At 54.5% G+C, this 21,415-nt stretch overlaps 1 protein-coding gene across 4 annotated transcripts in view; it reads right to left on the bottom strand.

Moving 5' to 3' along the window:
* Nucleotides 1-21,415, bottom strand: part of PPP2R2C (protein phosphatase 2 regulatory subunit Bgamma) — a 247,969-nt gene continuing 226,554 nt past the window's right edge. For all 4 annotated transcript variants that reach the window (XM_033213699.1, XM_033213697.1, XM_033213700.1 and 1 more), the window contains 3 exons: nucleotides 12,781-12,950; nucleotides 8,643-8,734; nucleotides 1-3,036 (listed from right to left, as the gene is read on the bottom strand). In XM_033213699.1, coding sequence (XP_033069590.1) covers nucleotides 2,745-3,036; nucleotides 8,643-8,734; nucleotides 12,781-12,950 — 554 coding nt within the window. In that variant the 3' untranslated portion in view covers nucleotides 1-2,744. The remainder of the gene's footprint in view (nucleotides 3,037-8,642; nucleotides 8,735-12,780; nucleotides 12,951-21,415) is intronic.

The following is a 21,415-nucleotide window of genomic DNA, read 5'->3' as shown; positions in this document are numbered from 1 at the left end:
TCGTTTTTGATGTAACATTTGTTATTTTATTGGAAAAAGCTGGTATTAACATATTTATAGTTTTATTCAACAATTGGGTAATTTGTGAGACACCAAAGAGAAAAAGAATGCACCTATGAGTTACAGAGTCCAAACTGATCAGGGCTGACAACTTGACCACCATGTATCCCACACCACCCCCACCTCCTCCACCACCACCACCTCCACCACCCCCATCACCAAGAGCTTCGTCCTCAGAGAAGAGCTAAATTTAAAAAAACCCAACAACTTCACAATGACCATGTGAACGCCCGTACATTCGAGAAGACCAGAAAATGTAAGCAGAGCAGGGATGCAAGTCTGTGACTATTACGCTGGTCCTTCAGCCATTTCTGGTTTTGTCCCTCCCACTGACACCTTTTCTTAACACACATTTTATCTTCACAATTTGCTTTGGACATCATTATTTTCCAGGGATCCAAAGACATACTTTTCCTCAAAAAAGATCTTTTCCTTTCTTTTTTCTCCTTTTTGGTTTGGTACCCAAAGTTTAAAACAGAAGTAAGGAACTAGGAACCGTATTAAGACCTCCTTTTGAAGAACATGTAAGATTCATACTTTGAAGATGGTAAATGTTAAATCTATGATGTGACAGTAACCTCTAGCTGCAAATACAAGTTTCCTCTCTTAACATTTGACTCACAAAGGGAGATGGATCGTAGCAAATATCCAAGTAATTGGTAAGGCCCTCAGAGCTGGGTTTTGGCTTCAACACGCTATCTATACAATTAACCACATTCTCAAACCTCTTTACAAGGGGGAAAAATGTAATCCAATCCTTTGATTGTTAAATTTAATTAGAATAGATATGTACATATAATACTGTCCAGGTCAACTGGATTTTATAGTGATATATAAACAAACATTCTTCATTCACATTGATTAAAAAAAAAAAACCAATGATCCATTTCCCTGTGTACATGTTATATGGCCAGAAGTGAGTACACATGCACTTTGTGCTTTTACACACACAAAAGTCTACTGTAATCCACTGAGAATAACCTCAGCTGGGTCTATTTCCTGGGTTATGTTACATCTTGTAAAAAAACAAAACAAAACAAAATGGCTGGATTTGGCTGGGTCTCTGCTCCTCGCTTTCTGAATCAAAATGCCAAACTACGTGGTTCTGCTGTGAGTCCATGAGCAAAGCCGACTCAGAGCGGTGGGCAGGTGTGGTATCATCAGAACAGGAACATCTACCATGGAAACACCACCTTCTCTGTGGCCCTCATTGTCAGAGGGGCAGAGTTCCCGAGGGACATGTCCTCTGGGACTGTGTGGTCCTTAAAGTACAGGTATCCTAAAATGGTCAGAACATGCAATTTCCTTTCAGAGGCAGTTCAGTGCATTGGCTCAAGGAGGGTGCAAGCCCAGGTTGAAGTGGAGTCCCGGGGAGGGCCGTACTCCTGAAGCCACCAAGCAGAGCAAGGAGCTCCGGGGATCTTCTCCTTCTTCCATCCTGCATTTCAGTTCTCCTGGACCCTTGTTGTAGCTAAGTCTGCCATGTCCTATTTTCCAAGACAGAGATGCATTCCTTTCCAAACCTTCCATTCGAGTGTCACTTAAACATGAGCCACCCACGAGATGGACTGGAGAGAACCTCGTGTGAAGACCCGGATGGGCTCCTGAAACCACTGCTTGGCAGGCGCTTGCCATGGGTGACCTGTGCATCTGCTCAGAGCCTCAGTTTCTTCTCGTGCACAGAGGGGATCCTAAGGTTTCCTCTTATCCCCAGCATCCAGCCCAGAGCCTGGCACGCTTTGAGAAGTTGGTGCTTACGATGGAAATGAATGAACGCCCACCTCACAGTCAGGAGGAAGATTCCAAAAAATCAAGAATGGGAGCCAGTGTCCGCTCCAGGAAGGTGCCCAGTGAATGCTGGAGGGTGAGGGGAAAGCGGCTGCAGGGAGGGCTGCAGGGGGTAAGTCAACTGCCTCTAGGGCTGAGCACCATGCCCAGCACACAGGAGAGGCTCAGCAAACAGCAGGTGAATCAGATGAGGACACAGGCACGCAGAAGACAAACCCCACCCCGCTCCTCTCAGGAAACAGAACCAGATCTGGGACCTGGGATGTTTCAAGACGTTCAGAAAACCTAGGAAAGAAGCTTGCATCTGCAAATTCTCAGCATGAATTCACCATTCGAAAAACAAAGGTGAGATCATCAACTCTGAGACAGGGCGAACTGCCCCATGTATAACCAAAAGACCCCCTGGCTGGCTCGTTTGAGATTCATCATCTGTCCCTGGAGCCCTGATCTGGGACCAGTGAGGCCTGGCGGGGAAGCAGCTCCCATCAGCTCCGGCCCCTGCAGCAGGACGCACTGGAGTGAAAAATTAACCCGGACGCATAAAAAGTCCTATTGATGTGGTAAAGACCGCAGACCGAGACGGTGAAGGGACGTGAATGAAAGAACCCTGAACTGTAAGACTCCACAGTCATGTCCATTTTATGATTTGTGGCGGTGAACGCTTCCTTTCCTTTTTATTTTTTTTTAAACAGACAATTACTGCCAAACACAATTCTGGCCTAGGGAAGCTGGGGCAGGGATGGGGGCTCAGGCTTCCTGTGTCCACACACTGCCACCTCTGCGGCCATCCTCGTTGGCGCTGTGACTTCCTTCCCCTCCTTGCGTTGCGGTCGTGAAGATCATGTCCGGGATGACTTGCGCAAGGCTGGGTGGCGGGGGCCGGGATCTGCACGTACTTAGTGCATGTCAGAGTTCACCTTGTCCTGGAAGATGTACAGGTTGTTGGTGGCAGCGATGGCGATGATGTTCTCAGCCGGGTGCCAGGCCGTGTGCAGGATCTTCTTGGTGAAGTCCAAGCTGTCCACACTGATGTCGTCACGCCGGCGCTTGCCCCCCACGCACACACGCCGCGGCTTGAGCACAGCCCGGGGCTTGCTGCTTTCCCGCGAGGCCTCCAGGGTCACGTCCCGCTTGGTATTCCGATCGAACATGCGGAAGAAGTTGTTGTAGGCCCCGGTCATGATGACGCTGGGGGGAGAAGGAGAGGCGTCAGGCGAGAAGGAGCACAAGCCTCTTCTCAAGAAATAAGCCCAGGTGTGGGGACTCACACCTATAACCCCAGGACTTTGGAAGGCCCCGGTGGGAGGATCGCGTCAGCCTAAGAGTTCAGGACCAGCTTGGACAACATAGCGAGACTCCACCTCTACAAAAAAAAAATTTTAAATGACCGTAGTCCCAGCTATTCGGGAGGCTAAGGCAGGAGGATCACCTGAGCCTGGGGAGCCAGAGGCTGCAGTGAGCTGTGATTGTACCGCTGCAGTCTAGCCTGGGTGACAGAGTAAAACTCTGTCTCAAAACAACAAACAAACAGAAAAGAAGGCAAGCCCAGAGCCAACAGAGCCACCACTCCCTGGAAAGGGAACGCACACCTGCCTCTATTCCCCTGTCTGTTGGGGTCTCTTATATCCCCTCACATGTCAGCTGCCACCAACATGTAGACTCTGGGGCCAGGAGCTAAGATCATTTTTATGTTCTGCACCAATCATCATGAAAATACCCTCCTGGCCGGGCGCGGTGACTCACACCTATAATCCCAGCACTTTGGGAGTCCGAGGCGGGTGGATCACCTGAGGTGAGGAGTTTGAGACCAGCCTGGCCAACATGATGAAACCCCGTCTCTACTAAAAATACAAAAATTAACTGGGCATGGTAGTGGGCACCTGTAATCCCAGCTACTCAGGAGGCTGAGGCAGGAGAGTTGCTTGAACCCAGGAGGCGAGGTTGTAGTGAGCCGAGATCGCACCACTGCGCTCCAGCCTGGACAATAAGAGCAAAACTCCGTCTCGGAAAAGAAAAAAAAAAAGATGAAGAAGAAAGAAAGAAAGAAAGAAAAGACGAGACAATGCCTTCCTGTAATTTCCGTTAGTCCAGGAGATAAAGCCCTGGCCTTCCAAAGGGACTGTGCGACCACAGCAGGAGGTAGACACGGAAGCAGCTGGGACAGAGAACCACCAGGCCCTGCTTCCCTCCAGGGGCCCGCCTGTCCCAAGGAGTCAGGTGAATAAAGGAACACGCATCGCCATGAGGGACGGGGCGAGCGGTGCTGACGTGCAGAGGCTCACCGCCCTCACCATCCTGCTAAAGAGAATTCCACACCATTTCTTTGCTCTCCCTGCTCCTAAGGAGGGGATGCTGCTGACGGGAGGAAGGATAAGTTCATCGACATAGTAAGAGGCAGGAGAGAAAGCACAGCTCTGTGGGCCTGCGCCCAGAGGAAGGGTTTTGGGGTTTGGCCTCTGCAGGGCCCTGGAGCAGCTGTGGTGCGCGAGGTAAGCGGAGAGGAAGAGGGCATTCCAAAAAGCAGCCACGAGATAAAGAAGTTGTCCTGCTGAAGGCTCTTCAGGGAGGAAACCCTGTTTCCTTTTGGAAGCCAAGTTGGGCTTCCTGGGGTTAACACTGCTCTGAGACAGAACCAGGCGGATCCCTGGGTCTCCACGGGTTATGCACAGAGGACAAAAGCTCACACGTGAGCTCAGGCACTGTGGTCAGGGGCTTAGGCTCTGGCCAGTCCCCCTGGGTCTGGATCCCAGCTCTGCCCTACCCTGGCACGCACCCTATCTTAGTTTTCTATAAATATTGGGGTCAACAAGGGAATGCAGCCCCTGGTGAGTGCAAATCAGGGGACGCAGGCTGAATATCCCGCACAGTGCTGGGCTTGGGGCACTTTGTCTCTTGTTATTTACCAGGTACTTCTCGATCCTAATCGTCCATGTGACCGAAGCCACACCTGCTTTATATGTGACTCAGAGCCTGGGACAAGGGAAGCACATGAGCATGGGGCTGGGTGAACGAGTCCCACAGAAGGACCCTGCCCAGGCACCACAGGCTGAGTAGGGGAGGCCACATTCCCCGCGCTGGCCCGGGGGGAGGCAGTCCCCTTTGTTCTTCAGGGAACAGTTCACATAATGAACCTGCGTGATGTCACACAACGCTGGCTCTTCTGATCCATTTAGTAGAAGGAGAGCGACATAATTAAAGTTATTTGCAACCCACACAGTTCCTGATCTTCCCTCTGTTTGGTGTGGAAATCAGCTGACACGTGCTCTGGGGGAGAGGGAGGGGGCCCCTCTCATCCTAGAGCACCAAGCCCCAGCACCGTGAGAGCCATTCCTTACATTCATGCAGGTTTCTTAAATTCCAGAAGATTCCCTTAACAGGGAAAAGGGCAGGTGAGCTGCTTCACCTCTCCTAGCCTCATCTGCATGTGGGATCAAAACGCCGGCTGCTTTCAGCCCCAATGCTCCCCTCCTCTTTCCTTTGGGGACAGAAAGGCTCCTGCCCACCCCGTCCCCACTGGGGCTTATAATCCCAGCTGCTTGGGAGGCTGAGGCAGGAAAATTGCTTGACCCCGGAAGGCGGAGGTTGCAGTGAGCTGAGATGGCGCCACTGCACTCCCTATCCCTGTGAGCTGTCAATCACAGTGCTCTCTCCGCCCCCTGGCCTGGCCAACTGGGTTCAAAAAGTGGGCATGTGACCCACACAGAGCCAATCAGATCTTTCCATGAGAGTTTTACACAGTCCCTGGGAGGGGTTTGCTGGCTGAGGATAACGGAAAGGGGAATGATTTGGGAGTCATCTCCGAAGAGGGAGAGGACGAGGCTAGTATGTAAGGATAAGCAGGGAGAAACAGAGATGGGGAAGCACAGAGAGAAGAAAATGGCCCTACGGATACAGCATGAGCCCCTGGGGAAGCCTTGCCCTGGGACTTCTCTGAGCAAGTATAGGCGTATCTGACTCCTGCACCTGAGCACGCTCAGCTGGCACAAATCCCTCCCACCAGGCAGGACAGATAAGGAGAGCTTCATGGAGGAGGGGACGTTGGAGCTGGGTGTGGGAGGGTCTGCGGGATTCCTCCAGGTGGGTAACCAGGGGAAGGGCAGGCCTGCCAACATGATAGTCCACGCAGGATCACTGGGACCCCTGCCTATACAACTGGGATCTTGCTGAAGGCATCACACATGGTCTCATCCCCAAAGTGGCCACCAAGGTCACAGTTTCCTAGAACCACTTTCCAGCTGAGCTGACTTAGAGAGGCCCAGGGGCTTCCTCAAGCACACGGTGGAGAGGGGTAGAATGTGGACCAGAAACTGAGGGAGTCCAGCAGGAGAGCTGCTGCTTCTCCACAGCGCGCTGCCCATCCGCGTTCTGCCGGCGCTGGGAAGCCCCACTGCAGGGTCCATCGGGCGGCCACCATGCGGCGGCCGCGGCCGTCTGTGGGCCGGGCCAATGGTCAGAGGGGGTCAACAGGAATACGAGGGCAGCAACTGGGAGCCCGCGAAGATTCGAGTTTGCTTTGGTCTGCAAGGATGCGGGGACTGGGGGGGATCCTTGCTTCTCTCCTGAGCCTCTGAGCCCCTGGAAGGCAGGACCCAGGATCTGTTTATCGTGGACTCCTGACCATGGGGCATGTTGTTCTCAGAACAGTGCTCAAAGTGAAGTGGGAGGTGGCACACCTCTATGCCTTCTAGAAACATCCACAGCCACTGGACGCACCTGCCGTCCCAGTGAAGGGCTCAGAACAGGTTGAGTCATAGTAGCCCCCCCAGGGCATGCCACCCATTGCGGGAGGTAAACAAGGACAGAGGTTCCAGCCGGGCAGACAGAGCCAGGTGTGCAGCGAGAAACAGGGAGGGGGGTGGGGGACCACTAGGACAGGGCGTGGCTGGCGTGTAAAGTGCACGCAGGAAGTTGCAGGTGGGAGGCAGGACAGGAGAGCCCAGGCCTGGACACCACTGTCAGCTTGGAGGAGTTTGGCGGCTTCCCCAGTCCTGGGAGCAGGCGTCACCTGGCCGTGGGTGCCCCCTTGTGGTAGCTTGAAGGAAGGATGGGCTGTGGGTTGCAACCAGTGGGGACCTACCCCCCAAAATGCACAAGAGCTGCAGGTTCCTCTCCTCTGATTTGAATAGACCCTCTTGGGGCCCACTGCACCAGGGAACCCCTAATGTGTCAGGGCCTGCAGCTCAGGAGCATGGGAGGAGCCCTGTCTGCTGGGGGTGTCTGGGATCTATCTGGGGGCAGGGCCTAGAGAGAAGGTCCTGTGTCCTGCCGACCCAGCTGTGCCAGTCCAGCCCCAGGCCAGGCCTCCATCCTGGTTTTCTAAGTATCCTTTAGTGGCCCCCTGTGATCACCATGCCGGCCCCTCGCCTGAGCTCGGGCTCTGCTCAGAGACCCCCGCCGTCAGGGGGAGCTCCAGGATGTTGGCAGCTCTCAGGAATCTCCTTCCCTGGACACAATGGCTTGGCCCCCTGCTTGGATCCAGCCCTGCTTCCAGGGGGCTCCCTCCTAGTCCTGTCCCTGCCATGTCCAACCCCTCCTCTTATCCCACACACCAACCCTGATGGTCCCAGTCCTGTGCCCAGAGCCAGAGAGTCATAGCCTAGTCATCTCACATCACCACCACAGTGCGGGCCACTCTCAGAGGTCTGGCAGAGCCAGACTGATGCCATCCACAGGGTGGACACCCCCCACCAGGTGACGCCCGAGTCAGGGCTGCTGGCTCTCACTCTGCCCTCCTTGCCCACCACACTGGACAGGACTGCGGGGAGGAGGTGACAGTACATGGGCTCCTGACGGGTGGTATTCTGATCTAGCAGCCAGTGTGGTCTTTATCTCCGCACTGTCTGTCACCTGGAGACCCACTTCCGGATCTGGGCAGCTGGACTAGAAGGCATCCGGTCCTTGAGGAAGTAGCTGTAGGAGACACTGAGAAGCCACCTCTCAGCTTCTGAGCTTGAAACTCACAGATGGAGAATAGGCTTGTCCATTTCAGAATCTTACACTCGGCAGGAGCCTGAGCACTAAGCTGATGTGATTTGGGAGGGCAGAGGAGGGATTTTCCCACCTCCAGAATGGAGGAAGAATCCCAGAAAAGAGACACAGAGGTAAGGACCCACAGGTAGAGGTAAGGGGCCCCTGCCACGACCCCCTTGTCTATACCCACCCTGGGCTGAGCCCAGGCTAGGGAGACACAGGAACTCACTTCTGGCACTGGGGCGCCACTTTCCAAGGAGGTGAGTTTGAGAGACAGCTGGACCTGTGGGTTATAACCAGCCCTGGAGGGTGCAGGAGCTCCGAGGTGCCCCCGAGCCTCAGCGGGCCTGAGTGGGGTGTCACCAGGAAGAGAGGGAGACAGCAGTGGTGATGGGAAGAGGGGTGAGTAGGCCGATGGTCAAGGCCATAGGGGCGCAGGGCTGTCTCAGGGCATGCAGGTGTGGATAGATGATGGTGACCAGGTGTTGGGCTACAGCCCTCGCCCCTGACAAGCTGAGAGAGGGGAGCACATCACTAGGGCCCCTGAATTAACTAAATATGTTCCCACTACTGCCTATAGCGCAGGCGCCAACATGGCTGTGAGGTTCAGTGACAGAAGATGAAGAAAATTTCATGTCCTGCCCCTTGAATCTGAACGCTGACAGTTGGACCTGCTCTGGAAAGCATGGGCTCCACCCGGACACCTGGACCCATCGAGGCTGAGTAGCCCTGTGCTGCCGGTCACCGGGATCCTAGCCCAGGCCCCTGCAGGGAAGAAACCCTCCCTACGGTGAGGTGAGGTGTGGGCGGAGGTCAGGGCTTACCTGTCGCTCCCATTCCAGGCACATTCAAACTTGTCGAAAATGCAGTCATTCTCATATAAGGAACAGAGCTTGCTCCGAAGGTAGTCGTGGACCTGGTGGGAGAAGGGATGAGGTGAGTGGACGGGGCACCCCGATCATCCTGGCCCCTCCACAAGGAGGGTCTCAAAGAGCAGCAAGGGTTTGCATGCCCTGACACGGCCCGACGCAGCCCTGCTCATCTCAGCAAGGGTCTGAATGCCCTGACACAGCCCAATACAGCCCTGCTCATCTTATTGGGGGGCCCACGATCAGGCGACCAGGCACACGGCTGACCTCCGAGCTGTGGCCAGAGAAGGGAGCAGCACCCAGGAGCAGAGTCTACTGTGACAAACAGAACGCCCACAGCACAGGGGCCAGAACTGCCTGGGGGCCAGATCCTGGCTCTGCCCTCCCAGCTGTGTGATCTTGGACAAGTACTTCACCTCTCTGAGCCTCAGTTTCTTCAAACTTAAAGTGATAAGAGGGCGAACCCCACAGTAGTTCTGGGATTAAGTGCAGGGCAGGCCTTTCGAGGGTAATGATTACCAAGAACACAGGGTGGCAGCCATGAAGAAAGGGGAAGAGGGAACCCACACAGGTTTCTCATCCGTCCACCGCATGAGGCACTGAGGCTCACAGGGTCACACAGCCTCTAAGAGGCTGACCAGGACCCCTCCCCACGATTCCTGGACCTCACAGGAGAGACGGTGACATCCCATGACCCGCATCCACCTGACTGTAGCCGGTCCTACAAGCCCGGTACCCGGAGGGCCTCATGAGTGCCAGCCCTCTGCTGGGGCTGGAGCTGCCAGGACAACAGGGCACGGGCTCTGCCCTCTGGGTGGGGAAGGGGAGGTAACTGGGTGCCATGGAGCCTGGTTTCAACTCCCAGAAGTTGAAAATAACAACCAATGAACACAGAAAACGTGAAGGGTGGTGTGAATATCAATTTCGTGTGTCAGCTTGGCAGGGCCATGGTACCCAGATCCTCGGTGTTTCTGTGAAGACATTTTGTAGGGGAGGTTAACATTTAAGCTGATAGACTGAGTAAAGCAGGCTGCCGTCCGTCATGTGGGGGGTCTCGTCCAATCAGTCAAAGACCCTGACAGAACAGACAGACCTCCCTGAGGACCGGTGGATTCCGCCAACAGATGCCTGTGGGCTCGCACGATCACTCCCCTTGGTCGCCAGCCTGCTGGCCTGTTCTGTAGATTTAGAACATGCCACATGAGCCGATTCCTACAAATCTCCCTCTCTTTCTCAGTCTCTCTCCCCATCCTGTTGCTTCTGTTTGTCTGAGCCATCTGACTAACACAGTGGTAAGGGCTACACAGGAAAACAGAGTGGCATTAGGGGAAGCAGGATTGGGAGGAGGGGCCTGCTATTCACTGCAGACAGGATGGTTAGACAAGGTTACTGGACTCCCGCCTGGGGCCCTGCTCATCCTCCCCAGCCCCCGTGTCCTCCTGGTGACCCCAGCCTTCCCCTTGGGCCCCTGAGCTGCAGCCCCACCAGGCTGAGGGTCACTGTGTTCCTGTCTGTCTGGGACCCTTGAAGGTGAGGCTGAGGTTCTTCCTTCTCTCTGGGCCCAGGGTCGAGCACTGTGCTGGGCACAGGGTACTGGCTCAGTATGGGTAACAACTAAAATCAAGGGGGATGAATGGCAGCAGGTTTTAGTGTTCATGTCCCATCACGGGGCTGCATTTTTGTGTGTCCCCCTTACTCAGTCCCAGCAGCCTTAGTGCTGCATGCTTCCAAATATGCATGCTGTTCTCTCTCCCGTGCACTAAGCCTCTCCTGCCCTCTAGTGGCAGGGTGAGGAGGAGCTCTGGAGAAAGACAGTGAACGTCAATCTGAGGTCTGCTGCTTGCTGGCTCTGTCACCATCTAACTCAATGGTCTTCCAATAAAATGGGATGGAGAGAACACCGGCCCTACCTCCCAGGACAGCTGGGAGGCTTAGATGAGGCAAAGTCTACTATGGACTTACCACAGTGTGGCTCATTCAACACCCGTCCCCAGCCCCTTCACCCCTTCCTTCTTCAACCACAGAGGCTGTCAAACTATTAATTTTCCCAGCCACTGTGGTGGCTGCTGGGGACCCATTCTAGACAATGAGTTATAAGAAGTCTTCTGAGAAGCATTCTGGGGAAGATTTTACAATCACAGTGAAACACGCAATAGATCCCAGGGGTGAGATAAAGCACATTTCCTATTTCCTGCCTGGAATGTAGGCAAAGTGCTTGGAGGTGTGGCAGCCACTTTGCCACCATGAGGTACCACATATGAAGGTGGAAAACCAACGCCCAAATGATGGCAGACTGGATCACAGAAGGAACCACTGTGGTGCTGCCAGGGTCATGGAGCACCCCCACCTTCCTGAAGTGCCCTCTCCAGACTCCCTGTGGTGGGAGAAAAACAGCCACGATTTGTTAAGCACTGCATACCAGCCGAACACAGTCCTGCTACATACAATTTCTAGCACATCATAAGCCACCAAAAAATGTTGGTTGTTGTGCTGCTTTTATGTAGTTATTACTATTATTTTAGCATCAGTAGGTCAGCTGGGCCAGATGCCAAGTGCCCAGCTTAGGGCCTCACCCTTCAGAGCAGTCATTCCCCTGCTTCGTGGGGTCCTTCATGAGAATTTCGGAAAGCTGTGCCCCCTTCCCCTGAAAATGCCGGTAGAAAACATTCCACGTAGTTTCAGGGGTTCAAGGGCCTTCGATGACCACAGGGATGGACGTAAGCGACTGGATGAGGGGCCAGCGGGGGTTTAAAATGTTCATTTCCCTGAGCTGCCTCCAGAGGGAGCCAGAGAGTTGCTCCTGCAGGCTTGAGTCGGGCTTATCCTGTCCCTCTCCTAGTCTGGGGTCTCCGCCATTCCCACAGGGACAGAGGAGGGCTGAGTCCTGCCTGGGGTGTGCAGTGTGAGGAGGGGGCCTGAGGGAGGAACTGGGGCAGTCGCAAGAACTCAAGTATACACACATGGCTGACAAAGGGGCGGTCCTCATAGCGGTCCTTGTGGGTGTGCGGCTTCCAGGGGCGTGCGCTGTTCCTCTGGGGCCTGAGTCAGATCAGAGCAGCCCACCCTCTGACATCTGCACCCATTCCCAGAGGGGCCTGTGCCGCCCAGGACGCCTTCCCCCCAGGTCTTGGCAGGGAGGAAAGGAAAGCGTAGGGCTCTGAGCCTGGGCTCTGAATCTGTCACCGCCCAGCCCAGAGACACCTCCCTCATCTCCCCACCTCTTAGTGCCCGGGTTCCCTTTCCACCAAATGGGATGATGGCTCCTTGTCACCGGGAAGTAAGGAATGGAGGTGACAGATGTCAAGCACGTGGTACCCCGTGTGTAAGGAGTGACACCGTGAGGAACCGGCTGGGGTTTCTGATGCGGTGTTTTCCCACCCATGTTTGCACAGCCAGATCTTACTCATCCTTCAAGGCCTGGCACAAATGCCACCTCCTCCAAGAAGCCTCCCTGATCTCCCCACCTAACTGGAACTGGCTTTGAAGCCATCCCACATTTCTTTGAAGTCCACATTTTATTTTAACATCACATGAGTTTTGTTGTCTACCCCCTAACATATCTGCATGGATCAAAAGAGCAAGATAATAAATAATACTGTCCAAGAAGGGCCTGGACTTCACCTATACTCTGGGCTTATAGACCTGTGCTGAGGATCTGGAAAGGAAACATGTGCCAAGTTCACCTCTGTGTGCGCTACTTACAGATGCACCCTGGGAGGGCAACGCTTAACCCACTTTAATGGTACAGCTCCGATACAGGCTCCCGGGGGTGAGGAGGGAAGTCATCATCTACACGCTCCACTGGGGCCCAGCCTGACGCTCATCTCTGTTCCCACATCTCTCTCCTCCCTTGAATTGAGGCCCCTGGGCCTTTGTTTAGGGACATCCGAAGCTCCCTGTGAGGCAGGACTGAGCACTCCGACCCTCTGCCAAGCTATGTGTGAGGATGAGTTGCTGGATTTCTTCAGCCTCCGTGTCTTCACCTATAAATTGGGCATATGAAAGCCACACCTGGCTAGGAAGGCCCCTCGATGGGGATCTCAGCATAGGGAAAAAAGACCCAGGATTGGAGGTCTCCTGCTGTGGTGCCCACCTGGTAGGTCTCTATGGGTCTTGCCTCCATGTTCAGGTCCCAGACCTTGACTGTAAGGTAATCCCGGGTGAGCATGTAGCGGCCACTGTGGCTGAACTTCACGTCAGACACGGAGGAGATGATTTCCGAGAAGAAGGAGCGGTTACTGGGGTCCTCGGGCTCTTCAAAGACTGTGGAGACAGAGAAGCAATGGCCGTCACTAGGCTGCTCTCACTCACAGGGTTGGCATGACAGATGACGCTGTTTTGCACCTGGGCCCATGCTCTGTTTATTCATTCATTCATTCATTCCTCAATGAGCAAAGGAGCCTGGTAAGATTCTGTGTGTATAGAAATAGCCATTATTATCCCCATTCATAGCCAAGAAAATGGAGGAGCAGCTGGCTAAAACCCATGCCTGGGGAGTCAATGCTGGAAGAAAGTGGTAGAGTCGGCATTTGAAGCCAGATCTATACTTGATGTGCTGCCCTTTACTGCCCCCTACTGGTGATGCTGAATGCCAGCCTGCAAAGGTGTCCTGACATTCTCAAATGTGCTGGACAATGTCCTCTACCGGGCTGGGCACTGCTTGTGGCTCTGACACTAACTGGCCCTGGGGCCTTGGGTGGGTAGTTCTCTCTGTTCATGGTGTCCTGGGCAGGTATGGCTGAGCCCTGCCCACAGGCGGGTTTTGTTTCACTGCCACGGAGGTTGTAACAAAATCAAATCTGACAGTCACGGAGGTGGTACAGTCTCCTGTGTGCCACCCACTGACCACCTCCTATTTTCTGGGAGCACCTGCTCCACACAGGAAGTTGCTTATCTGGTCCCTAAAGGTAACAGTTTGCTGCCCACCCTGGACAATTATAGACTGGGACAGAGTGGTCAATGAGGACTCCCCCGAGAGTGTCCCCTCCCCACTGCCCCCATAACCTGACCTTCCTGAACTGCAGAGGTTCCCAAAGTGGGACAAGGTCTCTAAGTTCATTTCTGCTGGTATCTGTCTCACTGGTAGCAGTGACCCTGGGGCTGAAGTAGTGTGGGGACTAGGACCCCTGTTGGGCCAGGCACTAACTCCCTAGGACCTGGGCCACAAACAGACCCAGGGAGCCATGGGAAGAGGACGTGGTGGTGGGGTTGACAACCATTCACCAGCCAATCTGGAAGGACCTAAACATATGACAAGCTGTCCAGCTGTCCCCATGGAAACCGGCTGAGTGGCAGCCTTGCCTGCTGGCCTGCTCTGGTTTCTACCCCTGAAACAGGGAGGCAGAGCTGATCACAGTGCCCTGAGGTTCCCGAGAGGTCCCTCCTTGCTGGCCCCTCTCAGCCACAAGGTCTCATGTCCTGCCTCCCAGGTCTGTCCCAGTCCCTTATCCCCTCATGGGAAACGGCAGCACCCCATTCTCCTTCCCGTCCAAGGTAGACACTGTACCTGGCCACTGCCTCTCCAGAAATACAACTCCCGTCCAGCTCCCCTCTGCAGGGCCCAGTGGATGCCCTGATGGACTCATTCATTCATTCATTCATTCACTCACTCACTCAGCCAATCCAAACAGCACCTACTCTGTGCCAGGCCCTGGGATGATGCAGTGACCAGCATAAAGCCACTGTTCCCGTGCAGCCAACATTCTCCTTGCAGAGACAGACAATAAAACAAGTGGCACCCTGAACTGCCAGGAAGCAGCACGTACTGGGGAGGAAGAGCCAGTGGGGAGATGGGCACTGGGGGCTGGTAGTTTCGGTAGACAGGGCCTCCATGGGAGGTGCTGTTTGAGCAAGGTCTGGGTAAAGCTGGGGAGAGATCGGTGGTGATGCCTGGAGAGGGGTGCACTGGGCAGAAGGGATGGCACATGCAAAGGCCCTGAGGCAGGGGCATGCCGAGGGCCATGCAGACAGAGAAAGGAGTGAGCAGGGGGAAGAGGGATGCAAGGGGCCACCCACCCAGGATCTCATGGGCCATGGCAAGGGGTGAGGAAGTCACCATTAGGGAAATGGGAGCCACTGAGGTTTCAGAGACAGGGAGGATGAAACCTGAGTCAAGGAGGTAGGGAAGGACAGGGAGGAGGCTGGAGTCCCCTCCCCATGAGGGAGGAAGTCTTCCAGGGCTGCAGAGTCCAGGTGTCACCACCTGATCCCAGGCCACTGCGGGCGGGGAGGTGAGGGGAGGGGAGGGAAGCTGCTTATAGGGCAGGAAAAGGCTCCCACGTGTATGTTCATGCCTCTGGTATCCCCCCAAGTCAGAGCAGGCAGGCAGGAGGAAGGTTGCCCCCACAACCTCTCTTGAGAGCAAGGCCTCCAAACACCTGTCTCTGAAGCAGACCCCTGAAGCTCAGGAGCTCTAGAGCTCCGTCCTTAGCCTCTCCATGGCCTCTGAAGAGCAGTGGTGGCCTTCAACCCCACACCTCTGCCCTCCAAGCCGCGGCACTGCACCGGGTATCCTGAGGGCAGGCGGTCGCTCCTTCCAGTCCTGGTGTCAAGAACGGGAAGGTGAGGGAGCCCAGTTTATCCAGTAATAGGTGGTGTCATATTTTGGAATTAGAATGCTGTCAGGCTGCCAGGTGTTGAAATAACAAAACTCAAAACTGACAGTAGGCGCCTCCTTTTCCAGGAGCCCAACCCACCCCTCCACACACCCCCGGTCCCCAGGCCTGCCTCCTGACCTCAATCTCTCTCCACCGTTCAAAGGGATGCCCTGCTCAGTGGCCCGAGCTTTCCTCTTTCCGCAAGGGCATGTTGAAGGGAGGACCAGAAGGAAAACCAGCACCATGGGAAGGATGGGTGAGGCTGCTCGCAGGGGGAGCTGGGAGGGAACAGGCTGCCGGGGCCCTGAATCCCTGAGCCCCTCTTGTGGCCTTCACTGCCTTCACCTCCCTGAGCCCTGGCCTTGCTCCTCTCTACAACAGGAGTCAAGGGCGCTTTCCAGGAAGGGGCGGGAGGAGGGGGCTGCAGCCAGGCCTGGCACCACCCTGGGTACAGGCAGGGCCTTAGGCAGCAAAGATCCTGTACAGAGTGAGCCCAGTGCATGATGAGTGCTGCAGCCCTACTGACTTCCCTCCCTCCCTCCCTGCCTCCTTCTCTGCCTCCCTCCCTCCCTCCAGGCCCTGCCTGCCTGCAGAGTAGGACGGGTGGGGCAGCGGTAGTAAAATCTCCCTGAGGGTCACCTTGAGCTTCTGAAACCTCTGAGTTCTAATTGGTCATTTCACACGATAATGTTTTGTGCCCCAATAATAATAATTAAATTGGCATCGTTGTTTCTGCAGATATATATATATATATATATATTTGTAGTTTTTCTTTGTTAAGCCAAAGAAGGATCAACCACAGCTCCCTTTTCTCTCTGATGCCTACAGTAAAGAAAATCACTCTGAACACTTGATTCCTTAAAGGGGTGGTGATGTGCTGCCTTTCCATTAGCATTGGGTAGAAACCTCCTATTTGGGAAAAGCAGGGAGAGGGCTTGAGAGAAGAGGGACCCCTGGTGGCTAAATAGACGGAAACAAGGAACAGAATCTCAGCGGGACCTGGTGGCCCCCAGCACCTGCCCAGGTGAGTGGCGGGAACCCTGTCTGGCCTTAACTAGGCTTTCTGCCGCTTGGGGGTGAGGTGGAGGTGAGTCCAAAACTAAGCCAGGGTGGCCTCTTGCAGGCTGACTTTGGGAGTGGCCTTAGTAGCCCCTCGCCCGCTCAGGGGTCTCTCAGATCAGACTCTCCCAAACCTGGAGGGCTGGTCTAGGTTCCCAGCATGACTTGCAGGTGGATGCGGCCAGAATCACAGGGTACACCGGCGCTGGGTGTCACAGGGCAGAGCAAATGGCCTAACCTCCTACCAGCCTCCAGGAGGAAAAACCGCAAAGATCAAAGGCTGAGGGGACAATGGAATCGATAGGTGGAAACAGAAAGCCAAACGACAGTGGCCCTTGTCACCCCACTGCTGGCTGTACTCGGGCATTTCTGAGGGTTTTTAAGGACACAAGAAACAGAAATGCAAAAGATAGATGGGAAGGGATATTAATACGCCTGAAAACCCATTCCTAAAAGTTCCTCTTTTTCTTTTTAGACATTTCTATGAAATTTTTGATACAATAGTTTTTTTCCCAAAAGATAGTGGAATCTGCTATTTCGTATCAATCCCTGGCCCCGAGTGCACACGCAAACACACACACACACACACACCCCGCTGCACCTCCTTCAAAGCGTTAACAAGAGATAAGGGGTCTCCCCTATAATTGACTGAATCACTAAGGACGTTTTATAGTAATTATTCCTGCCATGGGTTTAAAGAAACGTGTCTCAGAGCCCCCGTCACTTGTGATGGGCCCAGTCCCATCTCAACCCACTCCCCCACGCCCTAATTATTTAAAAGTTGGCGAGCTCTCCATCAGCCGAAATCTCCATCCTGTTTCTTTTTAATGATTTTGCATAATTAGGGCTCTCATGGCTGGAGCTGGTTCCCTGACAACCACATCCCCTCTTCCCTTGGTGTTGCACGGTGTTGTGGGCACAAAGAGCCCTCCCCACCCCCACCCCCGGCTCAGGCCAAGGTGGAGGGGACCTGGGGAGCCCAACCATGGCATGGGGCGGCTGTGACGGACCTGTGAATCAAAGGAAACGGGAGGTGAAGCCTGAGAGCGGGTGCCCGCCTTCCTTTCCAGCCTCACACACAACCGACAGCTCCTCCTTCTGCTTAAAGCCCTCCTTGGCTCCCCAGTGCCCACAGGATCCAGGATCAAGGTTTAGGCTCCTACCTGTAGCTGACCAGCTCCTTCTCAATGGGTCCCAACCAGCCTGCTGCTTCTGCCTCACACACGTGAGTTCCCCTCTGCCCCACACTCCAGCCCCCTTCCTGCTGGGCCCCCTGGGGCACTGCATCCACTCAAAGGCTCTGGGGGTGAGTATCTCCTCAATGTTGAGCTCTAGGCATCTCCCCCTGCCTCCCCTAGCCCCTGCCCTGCCATGTGGGGGCAGAGAGCAGAGGGGATCATGTTCTGTGTGACCTCAGGCAAGCCCCTGGTCCTCTCTGAGCCCAGCTTCCCTCGTCTGGAGAAGGAGCACAACGGCATCTTCAGAGGTCATGTCTGACGGCGCTGGCCCAGTGTGGGGCTTGCAGTAACTGCTCAGTAAAACCATAGTGGGATTCCTAGAGTGAGTTTCATACCATTGTCTCTCCCTGAGATTCCTTTCCCATTTTCAGCTGGTCTTTCTTACTAACCCTATATATCCTCCAGAACCCCAGGCTCACACCTGCTTTCCGTGCATATTGTTCAGATGTTCTCTAAAGAAACCCAGCGCTTACCCTCTGCTGCCCCCAAGCCGCGGGGTACCTTCTTCTGTGGCACTGACAGGAGGGCCGAGTCCCCTCATGGGGCTGTAAGCTCCCTCGGGCCAGGGGTCCTGCCTTGGTCATTAGTCACTGGCCATCTTGGCGCCTCTGCCTAGCACGGACCCTGTCTCATGGCCCTGCCCTGCTCCTTGAGCAGAGAAGCTTGTGCTGCTGCCGCCATTTCTGCTCCAGGCCCTCACTGACATCTTTCTTCCTCAACCTGAGGCAGTTCCACTGCAGTTTCCAGGCCTGGCAGAGAAGCCTCGACCAACCTGGGGGTGGCCCCTGTGTGCCCGTGGCACTTGCTCTGTGGCCCTCTTGGTGGCACCTGCTGTGCCCCACTCCCGTCGTTGTCAGTTTGTGGACGACACTCCTCTGGGACTGGGGTGGAGGCCGATTGGGTTCAGACGATAGAAATGCATGGGCTTGAGCCATGCATTCAGGGGACGACACTCCTCTGGGACTGGGGTGGAGGCCGATTGGGTTCAGACGATAGAAATGCATGGGCTTGAGCCATGCATTCAGGGACAAGTGCAGCTCAGTGAGGCCTCTGGAGAAAAAGCTGCGATGCGAGGGACCCGCAGGTGGGTGCAGGTGGGAAACACGGGAGGAGGTGGCCTGGAGGGGAGAGGGACCTATGGGGTCCCGGGTGGTGATCGCTCCGGGCTACTCTGGCCACGGTTCCCTCCTGTGATCTGATGGGATACAAGGCCATCCATGAGGGTGGAGTGGCCTGAGCCTGCTGGCCTTACCTTGGGCTGCGCTCCAGGAGGAGCTTGGAGGGTCTGAGCAGCAGAAGAAGGACAATGGGGGTTATGGATCCCGGAGCACCCCTGGACACTGGGTTGCTCCTGGGTTCCAGGTGATGCCACTGTTTGGGGAGGGGCCTCCTGTGCAGCCTCCTTCCCTACCCCTGAGGCTGTACAAAGTGAGGAGGGGGCAGAGAGTTCCTACAAGGGCACGGGTGGGTACAGTAGGCACTCACTGATGAAGAGATGACAGTTGTCACTCCCTGCCCAGCACCATGTGATCAAGCCCCGTCAAACAAAATAAAACTCAAGCCCAGCTGTGGCCCCCAGGCCCGTCACACTCTCCCCTCAACCCATCTTTGCACACAAGAGCCCGCCTCTCCACCTGTTCCAGCCACACGGGTCCTGACGTCAGCCAGGTTCCTCTCAGCCACTACTGTGGGGTGTGGCACCCCCGCTCCCATTCCCAGGCTCTTTCTCATCCAGGGACACCTCTCCTGGCCCCTGGGGAGCAATGCATCAGAGGGCTGCTGACGCCCTTCATGGAAACCTTCCCACTCCAAGGTGCCTATTTATTTACCAGTGTACTTTCTGTGGTTCCTCCACACACACAGGAGCCTGGTCTCTGCACAGAGCCTGAAGCCATCCCAGACCTTCCCTCCCTCCCTCTCCATCCAATCCAGCAGCAAATCCAGCAGGTTCCACCTGAAATGGGGGGCAGGTCCCAGCACCTTCCCCACCTGCACGGGCCACTCACTCTGCGCACCAGCGTCTCTCACCTGCGTGAACACGCTTGCCCTCAGCTGGCCCCCACTTCTACCTCGCCCCTCAGCTTATTCTCCACTGGGCAGCCAGAGGGATCCTGTGAACACATGGCCAGGCTGGCCCACTCCCTGCTCAGATGGCCCTGTGGTTCCCGTCCCTTTCAGAGGAAACCCGAAGCTCTTGCCCTGGCCTGTGAGGCCTCCTCCAGCCACACACCTCTCTGACCTCACCTCCTCTCGCCAGCCTCTGTATCCAGCCTCAGGGCCTTCACATGGGTTATTCCCACTGTTGGGGAGCTCTGCCCTGGCCCCGCACCCAGATAGCTACAGGGTCTGGGCAGGGGCTGGTCTTTCCGCAGCAGACCCATTACTAGAGTGAGTTGACTCCACACAACCCCTTTAAATGAACCCACTCAGGTGGGGCACAGTGGCTCACGCCTGGAATCCCAGCACTTTTGGAGGCCGAAGTGGACGGATCACCTGAAATCAGGAGTTTGAGACCAGCCTGGCCAACATGGCAAAACCTTGTCTCTACTAAGAATACAAAAAGCCGGGCGTGGTGGCGGGCACCTGCAGTCCCATCTACTCAGGACGCTGAGGCAGGAGAATTGCTTGAACCTGGCAGACGAAGCCAAGATCACACCATTGCACTCCAGCCTGGGCAATAGAGTGAGACTCCGTTTCAAAAAAAAAAAAAAAAGAAAAGAAAAATAACCCAGCTCACCCACAATTCCTGTAAGAGTTTTAGTTCTCAAGGCTTCTGTGATGAGTAAGGGAGAAAGAGTGCAGGCTGAAAGCATGAGACTCTCTGAGGCTCTATCTTGACTCTACTTTGCTGTGTGACCTTGGGCAAATGTCTTAATCTCTCTGTGCTTCAATGCAGTAGACAACAATGACCCCAAAGCCATCTATCTACATCCTCCACCCTAGAATCTTTGCACCTGTTACCTCACATGGCAAAAGGGGCTTTGCAGATGTCATTAAGTGAAGGACCTTGAAATAGGGGGTGACCCTGGATAATCTGGATGGGCCCAATGTTATCACAAGGGTCTGTATAGGAGGAAGAAGGAAGGTCAAAGATGGAAGAAAGAGATGGGATGATGGAAGCAGAGGTTGGAAGGATGAGCCGAGGAGTGCAGGCAGCCTCTGGAAGCCTCTAGTAGCTAGAAAAGATAAGAAAACAGCCCACCCTGCAGCCTCCAGAGATAACACAGGCAGCTGATGCCTTCATGTTAGCTCCCTGAGTTCCAGAATGTACAACAGTCTTTTGTGTTGTTTTGAGCTACTAAGCTCGTGGCAATTGTTCCCACAGCGATGGGAAGTGAGTATACAATTGCCCCTTGACCCTCACGCAACACAGGCTTGAACCTGCGGGTCCCCTGATGTGTGGTTCTCCCAATAAATACACTGAAAACATTTTGGAGATTTGCCACAATTGGAAAAAACTCAGATGAACCCTGTAGCCTCAGATACACACACACACACACACACACACACACACACACACATATATATGATAAGAAAAAGTTAGGTATGTCACAAATGCATAAAATCCAGGTAGACACCAGTCTCTTCCAATGTTCATCAGCTGTTGATGTTACCGGTAATGCTCCCCACCAACAGTCGCCTATTAGGAGTGAAGTTTTAGGGGAGTCAAAAGTTGAGTGTGGACTTTCAACTGCATTCAGGCACTGTCTGCACCCCTAACCCCCACATCATTCCAGGGTCAAGTGTATTCAATTTCCTTATCTGTAGGATGAAGAGTATAACACACCATAGGTGCTGAGTGTTTAATGAGATATAAACTGAAAACAGCATGTGT

Source organism: Trachypithecus francoisi, unplaced genomic scaffold (assembly GCF_009764315.1).
Source record: "Trachypithecus francoisi isolate TF-2019V2 unplaced genomic scaffold, Tfra_2.0 Lachesis_group1, whole genome shotgun sequence".
Classification (NCBI taxonomy): Eukaryota; Metazoa; Chordata; class Mammalia; order Primates; family Cercopithecidae; genus Trachypithecus; species Trachypithecus francoisi.
This window is presented reverse-complemented; position numbering and strand designations above follow the sequence as displayed.